General features: G+C 37.9%; 1 protein-coding gene across 1 annotated transcript in view; it reads right to left on the reverse strand.

Moving 5' to 3' along the window:
* Positions 1-11,710: 11,710 nt before the first annotated feature.
* Positions 11,711-18,355, reverse strand: part of LOC124556365 (nose resistant to fluoxetine protein 6-like) — a 168,299-nt gene continuing 161,654 nt past the window's right edge. Inside the window, exon 15 of the mRNA XM_047130330.1 lies at positions 11,711-11,976. Within this exon, the coding sequence (XP_046986286.1) occupies positions 11,851-11,976 (126 nt within the window). The 3' untranslated portion in view covers positions 11,711-11,850. The remainder of the gene's footprint in view (positions 11,977-18,355) is intronic.

Below are 18,355 nucleotides of genomic sequence, written 5' to 3' on the forward strand. Positions count from 1 at the left end.
ATCAACTAGCTCCTCAATTGGCCTCACAAGGGCTGAGTGCACACCACTTGCCAACAGTACTTGGCAGACCTGGACGGTCACCCATCCACATGCTAGTCAAACCCGACAGCACTTAACTTCGGTGACCTGTCAGGAACCGGTGTTACCACTGTGGCAAGGCAATTGGCATCCACAAGACACCAGTTAATGAAAATATGTTTGATAATAATTTTTATGACAAATCTAAATGTTATAGCAGATCCACTATATGTTTTTCCACTTTAAGTTTTAATCGATACAAACACCTAAAAATTATAATGTTCTACCTCATTTATTATTTCTTGTTATAAGACCCATAATAGACTAAGGGTGTGGGTTTTAAGATGTAAAATATAGCTTGCTAGATGGGGATTCCTGCATGGGAAAGAATGTGACTGTGGACTGCTACAAACTGAAGACTCTCTCCTAATAATAAAACTTGAATACAACAAGTACCAGCCAGGACCTTTCATTATGCATTGACAAAGCTGTCTTTGTAGCTACAAACTGGTAAAAATTGTATTTGGAATTTAGTTTTATTATAACTTGCTAAATTATTATTCATATTATTTATTTCTGAAAGCAAATCTAGGAACATAAAGTAATAATCATGAAAAACATAAATCAGGATGTCTGAATGGAGATTTGAAGCGCGCCCTGCGAGTCCAGGGTCTTAAACAGTGCACAATCTTGCTCCTTTGAATGACCTCTCATAACTCATTTCCCTAGCTGTCTCTAGATCTAAAATATTTCCTTTGTAGGCAAACTCATGAATTCCACAAACAGAGATATTGTAAAACACAGCTTGTTCTGCCCATCCATAAGTTCAGAGGTCTGTGTGTAACATTTCCAATATCCTCTCACGTTGAGATTAAATTTTATTATAAATCTAAAAATTGTCTTGGTGCTGAACACAAGAAAACTGCATCAACTGAATCTGAGAGAATATGGAATAATAAACCCTAACTGACAATCCACTGTTGGACACTGTTGCAGTAGGTGTCAGTTTACAGGGTTGTAGGCCAGTGTTTTGGTGCTGAATTACCTGCCAGTACTGCATCCTTGCAGGCCAGCTGCACATTACATGAGTGCTTACTGCCATGCATAAGCCGTATTGGCCTCCCCTCTGTGGTGGCACGTTTTGCTGGCTGCTTTCTGTATCATGCAAGTCTTCCACTCCTTACAGGAACCTCACATAATCCCTGTAATTATCCGTAGGCACAGCTACTAATTCCCAAAGAATATTCATTCTATGCCCATGGTGGACAATTTGATAGCCACACCTGAGTTAAGATATTTAATTCACTTCCACAGAAATACCCTCATGATCCCACGATCTGCTTGATATTTGCTACCACTCTGGAAATCCACTAACAACTCCCTTTGAATTTCCTCAGATAAGTACTCTTTTAATAATATGTCCTTAAACCCTGATAGATCAGTAAAAATACTGGACATCTCATTAGCCCGTTGAACTGCGTCCCCTCATAAATGTCCTATAACATAGGAAATTTGTTCTTGCTCAGACCAGAATATAGTTAACACATCCAGGAATTCAATTTTGGGTGCACATTTCCGTGTGGATCAAAGTAATTGGATTTCCTACAGCAAATGAATGCAGTGTCTGCTGAAGTACCAGATGAGGCTTGCACCCCCCTTCTTGACAACTTCAAGATTGCTTGTTCATTTTTAACCAGTTGCACAACCGCTGTCTGATTATGCACAACCTGTTCTCTTTGAACAATTCAGTCCCTGTTCGCTCTGTAGCCAGGCCCTGAGTCATGTCTGTAACATGCCCCTTAAAATTATTATTCTGCTCCAAACTTACATTATTACATAAGCTAGTTAACTCGTCATTAATTTTAGGTTCATACTGTGTTTGTGTAATTCTATTGCTGCCATGAAGGTGTGATAGCCAGTCTCATTCCCTTTCAAACTTTTTGAAATTTGTGATACTGATTCTTTGTGGCATTCGTCACGATTGTTGCACATCTCAACAATATCAGAAACTACCTTGACAAATATCTTTTTCAGTTGTGGCTTCACCTGCTGTTCTAATTGCAACATATATTTTGTAAACTGTTCATCAATGTCACATTTTACTTCTGTTTTCAGTCTTGTCATTTCTGAGAATGCATGATACTTTGTTGCTTCATTACCCTGATTTATTTGAGTTTGCGTAGCTTTCGTTGCAACCATCTGTGTGTAGCCACCCGCTGTGCTGCCTGTCTTGCTGTCATTATGTACTGACCACAGCTCAGCTGCAAGGACCCCTGATGGTCACTCCACCCAGGGTCAATCTGTCCAGTGCCCAGCTACATGTGACCAATGCTGCAACATCACAGCTAATCTATGTTGGGGATGTGTGGTCCATACTCTTTGCCATGTGGGACTTATCACACCTTGCCAGGATACTTTCAAAACCTGAAATAATTAATTACATACTCTCCAAGTCAACAAAACCTATAACTTGTGAATCATGACCAAAGGATCATCAGCAACGACTACATCACAACACTTGAGTAGTTAACAGCAGGCCAGTATGCAGTGCTCAACCTACCTACCTACCTACACACACACACACACACACACACACACACACACACACACACACACACAGGAGTGATACATTGCCAATGCCATTAGTTTTGTTCATTAATTACTTGTGTCTCAGCAGTTTGTTGCCAGCAGAAATATATTTGAAACACAATCATAATGTTCACTGCTTGTGTGACTTGACTTAGACAACCTTACTAGCATAGTACGTGTACCAGCAAAGCTAATTGTGCAATCATACCAGTGCTACACTCAACACATGTGCATCAGTTCTGGTGTTGAGCTGCATCCCGCTAACATTGGTGTGTCACCCCACTGTCCTGAGGATTACATCCCTGTAAATTACATCTTAACTTTTACTTCAGGGTTTTTTTCAGTATTCCTACACTTGCTCATTCCCTTTCCAGAGCCTGCTGGCTTTGCATGGTGACTGGAAACATTGGGAGACACTGGCCATGTCTGTCTCTGAATGTGCCATCTGGTCTTGTCATGCTCCAGCCACCTCCGAGTAAATTCTGACAGTCTCGCCGAATTATAACTTGAATATCTTTACTATGTATACTCCAATCACATACAGTTTTCACCATTATTTGTAGTGTTATAAAATACTGCACCAATTAACATGTTTTCAAACTAATAACTTTTGTTAATTATTATGCTTAGTTGGTTAATTTGTTTTATTATCAACTTGAGGAATGTGCACAGTGTTAAGACAGCACATTGCCACATTTCACATAGACAAGACACCAGGCTGTTGTAGTGTTCCTTAACTTCTGAAGGGCATTCGATACAGTTCCTTGCTATTGCTTAATGAAATAAAGATGAGCTACAGACTATTAGAATCTGAATTCAGGTCTTCCTACATCCTAGCAGATGGAACTCATCATGTCATTCATGACAGGATGACATGGTCAGAGATTAAAAGCAACTTTGAGAATATGCCAAGGGATGGTTATAGAGCCATTATTCTTCACCAATTATACAAGGATTGACAAATATATAGAAACACCATGAGAAACGCATCCATGAATGTAAATGCAGATGCTAGTTAAGTGTGCAGGTTGTGCTGTTGTATCTGGCTACCAATGGCACCTGTGCAATGTCCTCAATATTTTACAAATGTCATCATTGTTAGAACAGTGTTCTGTATAATAGTGAGTGCATTAAGTTGGAGCTAAGTGAATCCCAATGTGAGAAAACTGTTGGTGCTCATATTGTGGGTGCTTCCATAACCAAGATAACCAAAGTCCTTTGTGTTTCAAGAGGCCCCGTCTCAATGAGTTATATGGCATACAGTGAAAGTTGAAAAACATCATCTGCTAAGTCATAACACAGGTGAAAATGTGTGTTGAGTGGTCGTGACAGACAGCCATTGAAGAGAATTGTGACAAAAAAGAAGAGAACAACAGCTGCAAAAGTCACTACAGAGCTAAATATCACACACGTGAACCCTGTCAGCATCAAAATGATACAAAGGATCTCCCTAAGTGGACAATTGCAGGGCAAGCTGGAATTCCAAAACCACTCAAAGGTGGCAGGGCTCCTGTGCACGCAGCTTGCATCGTCCAGGAACTGGTTTTGTGAGCACGAGGTTGAATCATCACATCTTACCTGTCCACCACAGTCATCAGATCTCAATGCTATTGAGACTTTAAGGTCTACTCTGGAGAGAAGGGTGCATGATCGCTATCCATCTCCATCATCGCTACATGAACTTGTCATTATTTTCCAGGAAAAATCCCTTGAAAACCATGCAGAACCTGTATTTACCTGTTCTGAAATGACTGGAAACTGTTTTGAATACCATCTGATTTCCTATACCAAATTGGGTATGGTAATTTGTTGTTTCCATATTTTTGTGTCTCCCCATCCCCTCTCCCCCTTCTGCCCCCACCCCTCCTCCCTCCCCCCTCCTCCCTCCCCCCTCGAATGTAGGAAGAAGCAATATATCAGTTGACTCTTCTAGGAAGATACACCCTCAGAGCTGTAAATTGTAGTTGGTTTAGCATCTCTGTGATTCTTTTGTGCTCACTAATTGAACCTGTAAAGAAACATGCTGCTCTTTGCTGGATTAATTGTATCTCCTCTGGTACGGATCCCCCAAGACGAACAATATCGAAGTATTGGTCGAATGAGGGTTTTGCCTCATGTGTGCATGGATTAAATTTTCTGAGGATTCTTCCAATGTTGACTAGTTTGTGTAAATGATCTAGTGGATGACATGGATAGTTCCATGAGGCTATTTGTGGCTGATGCTGTTGTATATTGAAAAGTTGCTGTGTCAAAAAGCTGTAGTGAAGTTACAGAGGATCAACTTACATTTGAGACTATGAGTTGACCTTAATCATAAATATAACATATCACACATTTTGCATAATTCGGCATAAAGAAACATTACTGTTCAATTATACTATTGCCAATAAATCAATGGAAACAGTGATAACCATAAGATACACCGGTGTGCAAATCTTAAGGACGAAAGAAACTTTTGCATGATGTGTCACTGGAAAATAACATAGCCTGATGAAAGTTGGATCATACATAGAAAGAACTGCTATGGTATAGTACAGTACAGCACAGTATAGTACAGAAGTTAACTTAAAGACAGATACAGTCAGACGAACAGAAATGATACTTTCATTCAAATAAAATAATTGTACTGAAGTGACTGAACTTCGTGATGATCCCCTGGACATTACTAACGATGGGAAATGAATGTTAATAGGGTGTGTGATCTCTATGGACTCCACTCCATGCCCTGCAACATGTTCCCACACTGGCAACAAGGTTGGTAAGGAGTACTTGAGGTTGAACATTGTATTTTTTCACCAGTGCACTTGACGATATTGGATGGCTGTTAGTGCATGTGGATGTGCTGCAGTATGTCTCCCCAGTGCATCAATGCATCGTGCATGTGCTCGATGGGATTTAAGTTGGGAGAACAGGCAGGCCAGTCCATTCTCTTTCCAAGAGCTGTTCCATTTGCACACAGTTTGATGAGGTCGACCATTGTCGCTCATAAAATTAGGTCACAGCTGAATGCACCTCTGAAAAGATGCACATGGGAAAGGAGAACAGTGACAGTGACCAGTGAGTGTGTCGTGTTCAAAGATTTGGAGGCAACATTATGCCTTCCACCAACTACCATTTAGTTTTGGATAAGGTAGAGCTTTTACTTCAGTGATTACAGCGTGGTGGTTGGAAAAGCTGATAGGGATGATATAACTTTGTGCATCAATTCCCATTGTGGTATAGATTCTATTAAGCCTTGATGATGCTATTGCCAAAATACACATGTAGCTGGTACATGTAATAACCTGTCACTCAACCACATCTTTGATGTTCAGGCCACAATCAAGTTTTGCAGTGGACCACAGAAGTGTGTTGAGCCTTTTGAATCTGCTGCCCTTAATGTGCAATTTAGGTTTTTTATATATCTACAGGGTTATTACAAATGATTGAAGTGATTTCACAGCTCTACAATATCTTTATTATTTGAGATATTTTCACAATGCTTTGCACACGCATACAAAAACTCAAAAAGTTTTTTTAGCCATTCACAAATGTTCGATATGTGCCCCTTTAGTGATTCGGCAGACGTCAAGCTGATAATAAAGTTCCTCTCACACTCGGCGCAGCATGTCCCCATCAATGAGTTCGAAAGCATCGTTGATGCGAGCTCGCAGTTCTGCCACGTTTCTTGGTAGAGGAGGTTTAAACACTGAACCTTTCACATAACTCCACAGAAAGAAATCGCATGGGGTTAAGTCGGGAGAGCGTGGAGGCCATGACATGAATTGCTGATCATGATCTCCACCACGACCGATCCATCGGTTTTCCAATCTCCTGTCTAAGAAATGCCGAACATCATGATGGAAGTGCGGTGGAGCACCATCCTGTTGAAAGATGAAGTCGGCGCTGTCGGTCTCCGGTTGTGGCATGAGCCCATTTTCCAGCATGTCCAGATACACGTGTCCTGTAATGTTTTTTTCGCAGAAGAAAAAGGGGCCGTAAACTTTAAACCGTGAGATTGCACAAAACACGTTAACTTTTGGTGAATTGTGAATTTGCTGCACGAATGTGTGAGGATTCTCTACCGCCCAGATTCGCACATTGTGTCTGTTCACTTCCCCATTAAGAAAAAATGTTGCTTCATCACTGAAAACAAGTTTTGCACTGAACGCATCCTCTTCCATGAGCTGTTGCAACCGCCCCGAAAATTCAAAGCGTTTGACTTTGTCATCGGGTGTCAGGGCTTGTAGCAATTGTAAACGGTAAGGCTTCTGCTTTAGCCTTTTCCGTAAGATTTTCCAAACCGTCGGCTGTGGTACGTTTAGCTCCCTGCTTGCTTTACTCGTCGACTTCCGTGGGCTGTGCGTGAAACTTGCCTGCACGCGTTCAACCGTTTCTTCGCTCACTGCTGGCCGACCCGTTGATTTCCCCTTACAGAGGCATCCAGAAGCTTTAAACTGCACATACCATCGCCGAATGGAGTTAGCAGTTGGTGGATCTTTGTTGAACTTCGTCCTGAAGTGTCGTTGCACTGTTATGACTGACTGATGTGAGTGCATTTCATGCACGACATACGCTTTCTCGGCTCCTGTCGCCATTTTGTCTCACTGCGCTCTCGAGCGCTCTGGCGGCAGAAACCTGAAGTGTGGCTTCAGCCGAACAAAACTTTATGAGTTTTTCTACGTATCTGTAGTGTGTCGTGACCATATGTCAATGAATGGAGCTACAGTGAATTTATGAAATCTCTTCAATCATTTATAATAGCCCTGTATATAGAATTTTGATGTGTGTTATATCACTAGCACAAATATAGCACTTGTGTATAAGTCCTATATTGTCAGTGTTAACAATCTCCTCCTAGGTTATAGCTACCGAATTAAAACTATAGGCAGACAGAGCATAGTTTATAATCTTTTCTTGGTACTGATAGTTTTTACATAATACAGTAGGATATTCTCCATGGTATACAGTCAGCTCAGCTTTCTACAGCATATACACCACTTCCTGATTTTCAAATGGAACTTGCTTATGAAGAATAGCATGTATTCCAGCAGGGCAATGGAATCAGATGCCTAATATATAATTCCACCAAGAGATCATCTACAATACACCTGTGAGCCCCCTTTTTTTAGTAGTGTGTTGCTCTTTGGTACTAGTTCCCTCCAGCAAAAAATGTTCCATTGAAACTACAGTCTTCTAAGGCATATATGCCCCCTCATTATTTTAAAATGCAATTTGCTTATGAACAATAGCCACTCTACAAAGCTTAGACAGCTGAAGTTGGACAGTATTCAGTGTTTTCAAAATATGAGAAAGTACAAGGGGATGTCATTGTTGGTAGCTGGCAATGGTGGCATATTTTGTAAGAATCAGTAAACAAGAAGCTGTATTTAGGATGACTAAAGTTACCATTCTGTGCCCACTCTAATCCATGTGTGTTTTAATGTATGTAAGGGTTGGCTTTGGCAGTTAACATTGTGTGTTGGTGAGATTTTTCTTTTTTTTCTTTTTTTTTTTTTTTTTTGCATTGACATTCGGATAAAGAAGAACAAGTGAGCTTGAAGACACTTTTGTAGATTACTTCTGACTTGGTGGTGGAATCCAAATCACTGTTGAATGCTAAAGAAATCTGGTAAGGAAAGCATTAAGAGCACAAATTTACACACAGAATATGGAAAAAATATAGAAAATATGGAAAAATATGAAAAATATATAAAATATCAAAAAAGGAAAAAAATGGATATGCAACAGAAATACAGGATATCTTTATTAATAGGGGGGGAGTAATCAAACTTTGCTGCAAAAACCATAAGTTGTTAATGTAGGCGCTAGATACATAGGAGCAATATGCATATCAGCAAAAAATTTAGCAGGGTAGTGCTGGAAACCATTTTGAGGATATATAAAAAACCTATTGCTATGTCGTATTTAGCAGAGTTGCCAACATTAAAATGCACATTCTAATGGATCAAGTGCCTGGAACATAGCACCAGCTCCATGTAGATGGTTATCACCTTCTGGATGTGGCTATATGGATGTGTATATAACGCAAGACTAGCCTGGCATTTAAAAAAAAAATTGAGATGTATGACCACCTAACAACAAACTGTGTGCAAGGAGAAGACTGTCAGGCAAGTAGTAGTGTTATCCGCAATGTATGTGTGTGTTTTAGTGTATATTAGGGTTGGCTCTGGCAGTAAGCATTGTGTGTTGACAAATTTTTTTTTTTCCTGGGTGGCCATTCAGAAGAAGAGGAATAAGTGATCTTGCAGAGAATTTGCAGATTTCCTGGCTGGGTGGGGGAATCTGAATCACTATTGGATGCTAAAGAAATCTAGTAGGGTAAGCAATAAGAGCACAAATATTCTTGTGCATTTACACACAGAATGTGGAAAAATATGGAGAATATATAAAAATATAGAATAAATATTAAACTATGGGTAATGAGCGAATCACAAAAACTTGATAATGATAACACCATTGTAGCCATTTTCCTCTTAGGTCACTACCCACCTGTGGAGGGATAAAATTCACCCATAAGGACTGTAAAGATGTGGAGAAGTCATAGCTCAGCTGGTCAGATGCCAGATTATAAAGCAAAAAAAAAATCTGTTACTTCAATTACAATACTGCAGCTGACGGTAATAAATTCAAATTAGTTCATAAAGGTTACCATCCCCCTAACTGGCTGGATGGTAATGACCTAACACATATTGTCTACTTTGATCTCTATCATTTAGGTTAACAACTATACTATTGTTCAGTGTTTGCCTAATATTAATTCAGTTATCACAAGTTTAACCTGTTTCTCAGTTTTCACTATAAGCACTTTAGTTTACATGATACTTTGAAGATGGGTGATACAGAAGATGTGTGGGTGATTTAGATATTGTGCATAGCTTACATTGCATTAGAGGTACACATTTGCAGATTCTAAATTCTGTTCCTCGGAGACAACCTACAATATGGTCCACATAAATCCAGCCCATATCACATTGCTGTGTGGCAAGTCAGGCTGCCTCTGCCCACACCCAAGAACCACCCACATCAGTGTGATAACATTATCTAACAGCCAGCAGGCAGCTGTCGGTGTCCCATGGTTTAATGATTCAAAAGGTATAACATCCTTCTGTGGCCCACTGCAAAACATGATTGGAGATCTGAACATGAAATATGTGGTTGAGTGACTTGCTATTGTGCATCCTCACTCCACTTATCTCTCTGCTGCATTGGATTCTGGATTGTTATATGAACTATGAATTGGTGTGCTGATAATGGCGTTGTGAGGACTCATGAATCATATGGTATTATTTTTCAACCATCAAGTTTGATTGCTCTCACTGAGCCATCTCATTCAGGATTAGTGAACTATTATTTGTTCTATTGCTGTTTAATTGTGACTTAATAATAACTGTGCATGTTAGCACACAGGAATTAAACAAGCATGTACAAAAATTACAAATATTCCTGCTTTGTAAAAAAATATCTCTAGGACCAAAACCAAATTCTAAAGACTTCAAGAAGTTAACATTAATATGGAAAGGAGACACATGTATGGATCAGATGTTTCCAACAAGCTGGCATAGTACATTAAATGCCATGTAGACAAAGTGACGAGTTATGACTGAAGTACGGAACTTCCCATCGGAAAACTCATTTTACTTTTCTGAGGAGTATCTTAACAAAAACTGTTAAATTTACTCTTCTAGATTATAGTATAATAAGAATTAGCAGTGTAATTTAATAGTCTTTTGTAATGTGAAGTAATTTCATTGTATTGCTTTTCAATTAAATAAGGAGAAGAGTGTTTGTGTTCTGGCCACAGATGAGCCAATTGTGTCTGACTGCTGTGTCATCCTCTGCCAGTGGCATCATCAGTTGCAGTATGGAGGGGCATGTGGTCAGCACACCCCTCTCCCAGTCATTGCCAGGTTTCTTGCCCTTAGAGCTGTTACTAATCAATCGAGTAGCTCCTCAGTTGGCCTCACAAGGGTGTGTGCACCCTGTACCACTTCTCTCCCCCCCCCCCCCCCCCCCCCACACACACACACATACACACAAAAATAATCCTTGGCAGTACTGGGAATCGAATCAGGTTTCCACATAAGGCAGTTGGCTGCACTGATCCGTTGGCTATAGAGGTGGACTTTACATAAAATCAAATATATATTTGACTTTTCCCACATCCCAGAGCCTATTCTCTGTGAGACTGATTCAATGTGATTAATTTAATTTAAAAAGAAAATCAGTGCAAAAGGTTCACTGATGTTTTTACACATGTAAGTAGACATCTGTTACTATGAGGACATTTTTAACCCTGCGCAACAGTTAAGGTAATTGATGAATACCAAGTGATGAGATATTTATCTACCCTTTCTTATTAGAACACAAGTTTATTTCTCATTTTATTTTTTTCACAGCAGATTCATTAATATTCACAAAAGATAGATGCATAATTTCGTATCCATTTAAAAAAAAAATATATATATATATATATATAATGAGCCCACTGCAACATAAGCAGATTACATATGATATTGATGTAGTCATACATTTAAATTGCCTACAGAGGCAAAAATACTTTCTGACTTCAACTGATATGCATATACCCTTTATACATGTCACTGGCAGAAATTGCATTCTAACTTAAGACAATAAATTCTTACACACTGCTGATGCTGCCATCAAAATCTGCAGTCTTTTTTTTTATTGTGATGTCTTTAAGGAGCACAACCACCTTTTAAACATCAGAGATGAAAATATCCAGTATTCTGCAATTAATTGTGACATAATACAAGTATCTTTCACCTCTTTGCAAATGGAACTCTCAATATGTCACTGGTTCCAACAGTATGTTTTCCAAATATGCACATTTAACAGCATATGGTGTCAGGAATGCTAGAATAGTGAATAAAAAAGTTTTCAGCTTTGTTTCACCTTTGATTTAAACATGTTGAAAAACTCATATAAATGCATAATATAAATAACTTAAAATATGTGCCTTTAAATGGAACATGTTACACTCATAACAAAATGAAAATATTCATTTTCAACTGATCATTCCACTAAAATAAAACCATGGAATATTGTTGAAAACAACATATTTATGCTATATGCGATTGCAGTCTTTCTTGGCGTATTCCACTGATGAAGTCTTCTCACCAGAAGATGATGGGTATGAAACTCATAGAAATGTTGTGACAAGACGACGCCAACATTCAGCTGATAAACGAGAAGAATTTATCAACATATTTATGCTGTCTTTCAGCTGTCCCTTTTTCTTGCTTGCATTCCTAATTTTAGAATATTGACAATTGGAGATTCTAGCATTAGAGATATGACAAATGCTAGGAGGAATGCTGCCACTACATTTCCAAGATACAAGACAACCTGCAACATTAAATACTGCATTAGGAGAATTGCAAAAATAAGCAGAAATAATCATAATTAGGCTTCTAGTGATGTAATAAACTAGACAACTGACACATATCTTAGCTGTCAATATTTATTTACTATTTGTGTGTGTGTGTGTGTGTGTGTGTGTGTGTGTGTGTGTGTGTGTGTGTGTGTTTTATCACACTGAAATAGGAAGAAATACAGGTACTCTACAAGTTTACCTGATAACTGAGAAATAGTATCATATATCTCAATGTATAACTCTAATTTTATGGCAATAGGACAAATGTTGGAAAACAATGAGGCTTCTATGAAATGTAGCCTACTCAAGTTCATTATGAAGACAGTTAGTGATGTTAATTTGTGTAGTAGCTGTTCATAAAGTTATTTTGATGAATATAGATTTATCACTGTGATCCTTTCTATTTATGACAGTAAACATTTATTTTTGTGTAATATATTTTCTGTGATATTTATTTTTTCTGTAATGTTTATTTAACTGCTAAATTTATTTTTGTGTAATAGAACCTAAGCTGTAGATACTTTAATATGTAACACATTAGAACTGTTTATGTAATACCACAACAAATTTGTAAAACTAATATGTTCCATAACCTGTGATGTATATTCACAATGTGGATTACCAGAACACACACACACACACACACACACACACACACACACACACACACACACACACACACACAAAAAGTATCTCTTTTAGATTAATTGTACTGTAATATTTGAACTCCTTTAAATGATTCTTTTATCAGAAAACAAAGTATTTTAGATATATGAGAGAAATGATTAAGGCAAGTGATTATCAATTAGAATGACTTTCTGTGTAAAAAAAGTAATAACTGGAAATATTATTGAATTCATGTAATGTATGGAGCAACTGGAAAAATTATTACATAATATAAATGAGAACAATGTGTTAGAGATGAATCAACTTGACAGAAAGTCCACTTTAATTTGTACAGATATGCTTCTCAAGCTAAACTCATCAGATTTATATTTACCTGAAGTTTTGTATCCCCATCAACATCTCATCTTAGAGAATATGTTATAACTGTTTTTTACAGAGATATAATTGTAGTCAAATCACAGGTGTAACATGGTGTTTCAAATAGTACTTCAGTAATTTTTTGTGATTATTTTGTTAAATATTTGAAATTTCATATTTGCAATGTATAGATGATTTCAGCTCAAAAAGATACTGCAAATCACATGTGTCATGCAATACCAAATGACAGTGGAAAATATGGATTTACTTTAATTAAAAGAAAGAAACAAACAGAAGTGTATGTAATATTTTATATGTCCATGCATTAAGGTGGTAAAATTAATCTGGTTTGATATTCAGTTTAGTGAGCCATATTAACAGTAAAACATGAAGAATAACATGTACACTAGCAGCAGCGGAGTTGCACTTGCTACAAGCAGTAGCAGACAAACAGTATAGTGAGACTTGAGATGGGGAAAATGAGGATATGGTAACTGAAATACCTGGCCAGTCTACAAATATATATTTAAATATAATAGAGGGAAACATTCCACGTGGGAAAAATTATATATAAAAACAAAGATGAGGTGACTTACCGAACGAAAGCGCTGGCAGGTCGATAGACACACAAACAAACACAAACATACACACAAAATTCAAGCTTTCGCAACAAACTGTTGCCTCATCAGGAAAGAGAGAAGGAGAGGGAAAGACGAAAGGATGTGGGTTTTAAGGGAGAGGGTAAGGAGTCATTCCAATCCCGGGAGCGGAAAGACTTACCTTAGGGGGAAAAAAGGACGGGTATACACTCGCACACACACACATATCCATCCACACATATACAGACACAAGCAGACATATTTAAAGACAAAGAGTTGTCTTTAAATATGTCTACTTGTGTCTGTAAATGTGTGGATGGATATGTGTGTGTGTGCGAGTGTATACCCGTCCTTTTTTCCCCCTAAGGTAAGTCTTTCCGCTCCCGGGATTGGAATGACTCCTTACCCTCTCCCTTAAAACCCACATCCTTTCGTCTTTCCCTCTCCTTCTCTCTTTCCTGATGAGGCAACAGTTTGTTGCGAAAGCTTGAATTTTGTGTGTATGTTTGTGTGTCTATCGACCTGCCAGCGCTTTCGTTCGGTAAGTCACCTCATCTTTGTTTTTATATATAATATATATTTAAAGTGACACAGCACTGGACAGTGTTAGTACTATGAATGGAAGGCTTGCTGTCAGTCTGTCTCTAATACAGTTGATGACAACAATAGACACCAAAACATCAGTTAACATGTATTTGCCATGTCTTCTTTGCCCGACTTGTCATTTCTTATGTACCAGCCCACATCACATTGTCTGCTGCTGTCATGCAGCAGTATTATCCCCCACCCCCCCACCCCCCACACAATATATATATCATTTTTAAAACCTTTGTTAGTAATGAGAAGCCAACTAGAATTTTCTGCTCACTAAGGGAATTGCACAAAACAAATGTGAAGTTTTTTTTTGGTTCATTCCGTCTACAAATTGCAAATATCTATTCAAAAACTAGAGAGAAATATGCCTGACAACCCTTAAGAGGCACACCTGAGTCCCAGATAAAAATATTAGTTTCTATTATAATCTAGTTTCTTATAGCAACTTTCTTGTGTTATAGTAATATGTTCATATAATTCACATTAGCCATAAGATAACTCTAGCAATATTTTGCAAGACTGACAGGCATTTTGATTTATCTACTGAGATGGTTAGTCTGTATAGTATACAACAGAAAGAAGGTCTGTAGCAACAGTTACTGCTGTTTCATCAAAGTTTATTATCCTTTGATAGCAAGTTAATGGAGGATGGGGAATTGTTACAATTCAACAAAGCTTTTGAGTATTAAATCACTATTGACAGTTTGGATGATGATGATGATGATGATGATACTCAACATAGTAGTTGTTGGGACTCTGACTAAACCATTTTGAGACAAATATGATTAATGTATCTAAAACACAAATACGGGTAGGAAAATTTTTGTTAAAATTAGCCTTCTTTTTCTCAGGCACATTAACAAAAATTGATATTTTAACATGGTTTTTGGTTTAAAATACAAACTTGGGACAGGAGCTAAAACATTTTGTCATGAAATGTGACTCGCTGATTACATAAAGAAACTACTAAAATACCTAACTGTTAAAGTAAAGAGATGATCTCATTGGATGATAAAGCAGGACAAAAATCAGCCCCTGGAGTAAATTTTATCCTATTGCCACAATACAAAACAGTTTCTATTTAATGAAGTATTCAGAAACCTGAATGTTTCAAGTATTGTACACTGGAGTATACTATTGTTGCAGAGGAGGACACTGCCTTAAAGGGAATTGCTCAGTTCAGTGTAATTGTTGTGTCACTACTGTTTATGCATCCCTATTTGTTCATGGTCTAAAGGATATTCACAGGTCCTGTGGCTGTTTGAGGCAGTGTAGCAATCTATTATCACATCCTTTAATATGAATGAGAATGACAGAAGAGGGGGATGAAAATTCTCAGTATACAGGATGAGTCACTAACTATTGCCACCAAGAATAACTCCGAAAGTATGATAGTAGCTGAAAAGTCTGTGGGACAAAAGTTGCATGACATTGGTTTTTTGTTGCTAGGTGGGGTCACTTCAGAGATATGAAGGTCAACTTTGTTTTGTAAATGGATGCTATAGTTTAGTACTTATTTTCTGATAGTGGCTATCAAGACAAATCCAATGATGTGTAACAGTAAGGTCAACAAAGGTCACAAGAGTGGCATGAATGTCCATTTACAGAAGGTGTTGGAAGTGATGATAATTGGTATCAATGCAGTGCTGCAATCTTCTTATCATGGATTGAGTGGTATTCCTTATCGCTTCGGCACTTATCGAAGCACATGTTCTGACAGTTCTCTCTCACTTATCTTCAGGTGTAGTTGGAACATCTTTATAAACAATGCCTTTTATGAATCCCCACAAGAAAAAATCCAGAGGTGTCAAGGCTGGCAAACAAGCTGATGATGACACGTCTCCTCCGCATCCAATCCAACAATTTGGGAATTGTCTCTGCAACTCATTTCTAGCCATCAGCAAAAAATCTGGACACCCATTGTGTTGATACCACATTCTGTTCCTTGTTCCTAAAGGTATTTCTTCCAATAACAGACCTATTGTTTCTCGCAGGAATGTGGTGTACTTCCTACCATTAAGATTTCCATCGATGAAATAGGGTCCTATAATTCTGTTGTCTAGAATCCCACACCTTACATTCACCGAGCACGGTTTTTGGTGTGAAACTTGCTGCAGCCAACATGAGTTTTCAGTTGTCCAATAATGCATGTTATGCAAATTAACATTTCCATGGTTCATAAATGTAGCCTCATCCATAAATAAAATCAAATTAATAAATGTGTTATCTCTCTGAATCTGAAGCTGAGCCCATTGACAGAATTCAATGTGATGCATACAATCTGTACCAGTCAATTCTTGGTGGAGACTGATATGGTAAGGACGATATTTGTGGTGATGCGGAACATGAACAAAATTACTCTGGCTTATGGCAGATTCCCTTGCGATATGACGCAAACTAACAGAAGGATCTCAAACCACAGTGGCAAGAGTACCAATTTCTGTTGCCTTGTTAGTAACTTTCCTTTGACGGATATGTTTCTGATGCATTAAAGATCCAGTTGTTCTCAATTTATCATACACATATTTAAATGTACAACATGTAGAGTGAGTATGTTGAGGATATCCCTCAGCATATAAGTCTCTATCTCTCTCCGTAAATGAGAAGCATATCGACTTGTTCTTTGAAGGAATACATTATTCACATTTGCTTGATTCAATGATACTAGTCTTACCATTCCTATTTTTGTTGTATTGCAAAACCATCGAATGGTGTTTACATGTGAATGGAACGTTAGATGGATTCGCTGTATTCGGTGAATATTTACTATTTGCATGATATACGACTGAGAATCGTCAGAGCATGTGCTTTGATAAGTGCCACAGTGATAAGGAATACCACTCAATCCATGATAAGAAGATTGCAGCACTGCACTGATACCAGTGGTTATCACTTCAAACACCTTCTGTAAATGGACGTTCATGCCATCTTTTTGACCTTCATTGACCTTCAAAGACCTTACCGTTACACATCATTGGATTCGTCTCAATAGCCGCTATCAGAAAATAAGTACCAAACTATAGCATCCCATTTAAAGAAACAAAGTTGACGTCCATATCTCCGACATGACCCCATCTAGCAACAAAAAACCAGTGTCATATTATTGCCCCTGCTCCATGCAACATTTGTCCCACAAACCTTTCAGCTACTATCATAATTTCGGAGTTATTCTAGGTGGCAATAGTTAGTGACTTACTCTGCATATTTTGCAGTCACACAGTCCACAGGTACCACAAATTTGATATGAAATGACGTTGCAACAGTTTTGATGTAATTGAACAAAGGGTGCGAAGACTTTATATATTACTGAAAAGAATATTAGTTAAGGCAAAGAGCATGCCTGGAAAGATTTTTTAAATTTAAAACTCACTATCATTGAATTTATCATGTAAAAAGGAGAGCAGGAATGAAAATTAGAACATCTGGAATGGATTGTAGAGCTTGAATTTTAATGGTCTTGACTGTTCACTGCCCACAGAAAGACATTGCAAGGTAAGAAGAACTTGTTCTTAATTTGATGGGGATGTATTTGAAAAGAAAATTGTCTTTCAGAAGGAACAAACTCTGACAAAAAACACAGTCCATTTCCCTAAACTCACTGCCATGAAAGAAAACATGAGGTTTTAAGAATTAAGTGTGGCACTGAAAAATTACAAGGATAGTTTTCTAAACATTTTGATGACATTTACAGTCTTACATCAGTTTCTGAGTCATTTCTGAGACCATTTGCGATTTCAGTCAACAACATATATTGACAGTTTGTACCAGGTAAAAATTACATTACATCTTCAGCATCTCAAAAATAATTAAATAATACTGAAACTTTGTTTTGTTTGTGATCTATTTTGTTGAGAGGTATAAAATATGAAACTTAGTCACATGCAGAGTGACTGAATTGCCTTTCAAATTCAGTGCATTCACAGTTTCCCTTTCTTCTCCTCCTCTAGCTCAGCAAGCCCAAGCATGGCTCACAAGCATAATTCTTGGCCATCCCTGCTCTACTGCAAAGTAAAACCATGGTGGGAAAAGGCACACTGTGTTACACTACATCTGATAATGGATTCTTAACTGCTTCATCTGCAGGCTTACTTCTTACCTGCTGAGGTACTCAGTGGAATAACATTTCTTTGTGATACCTTAATGGGCGAAGAAGTTCTATACCATCTTAACTTGC

This window comes from Schistocerca americana, chromosome X (genome assembly GCF_021461395.2).
Source record: "Schistocerca americana isolate TAMUIC-IGC-003095 chromosome X, iqSchAmer2.1, whole genome shotgun sequence".
Taxonomy (NCBI): Eukaryota; Metazoa; Arthropoda; class Insecta; order Orthoptera; family Acrididae; genus Schistocerca; species Schistocerca americana.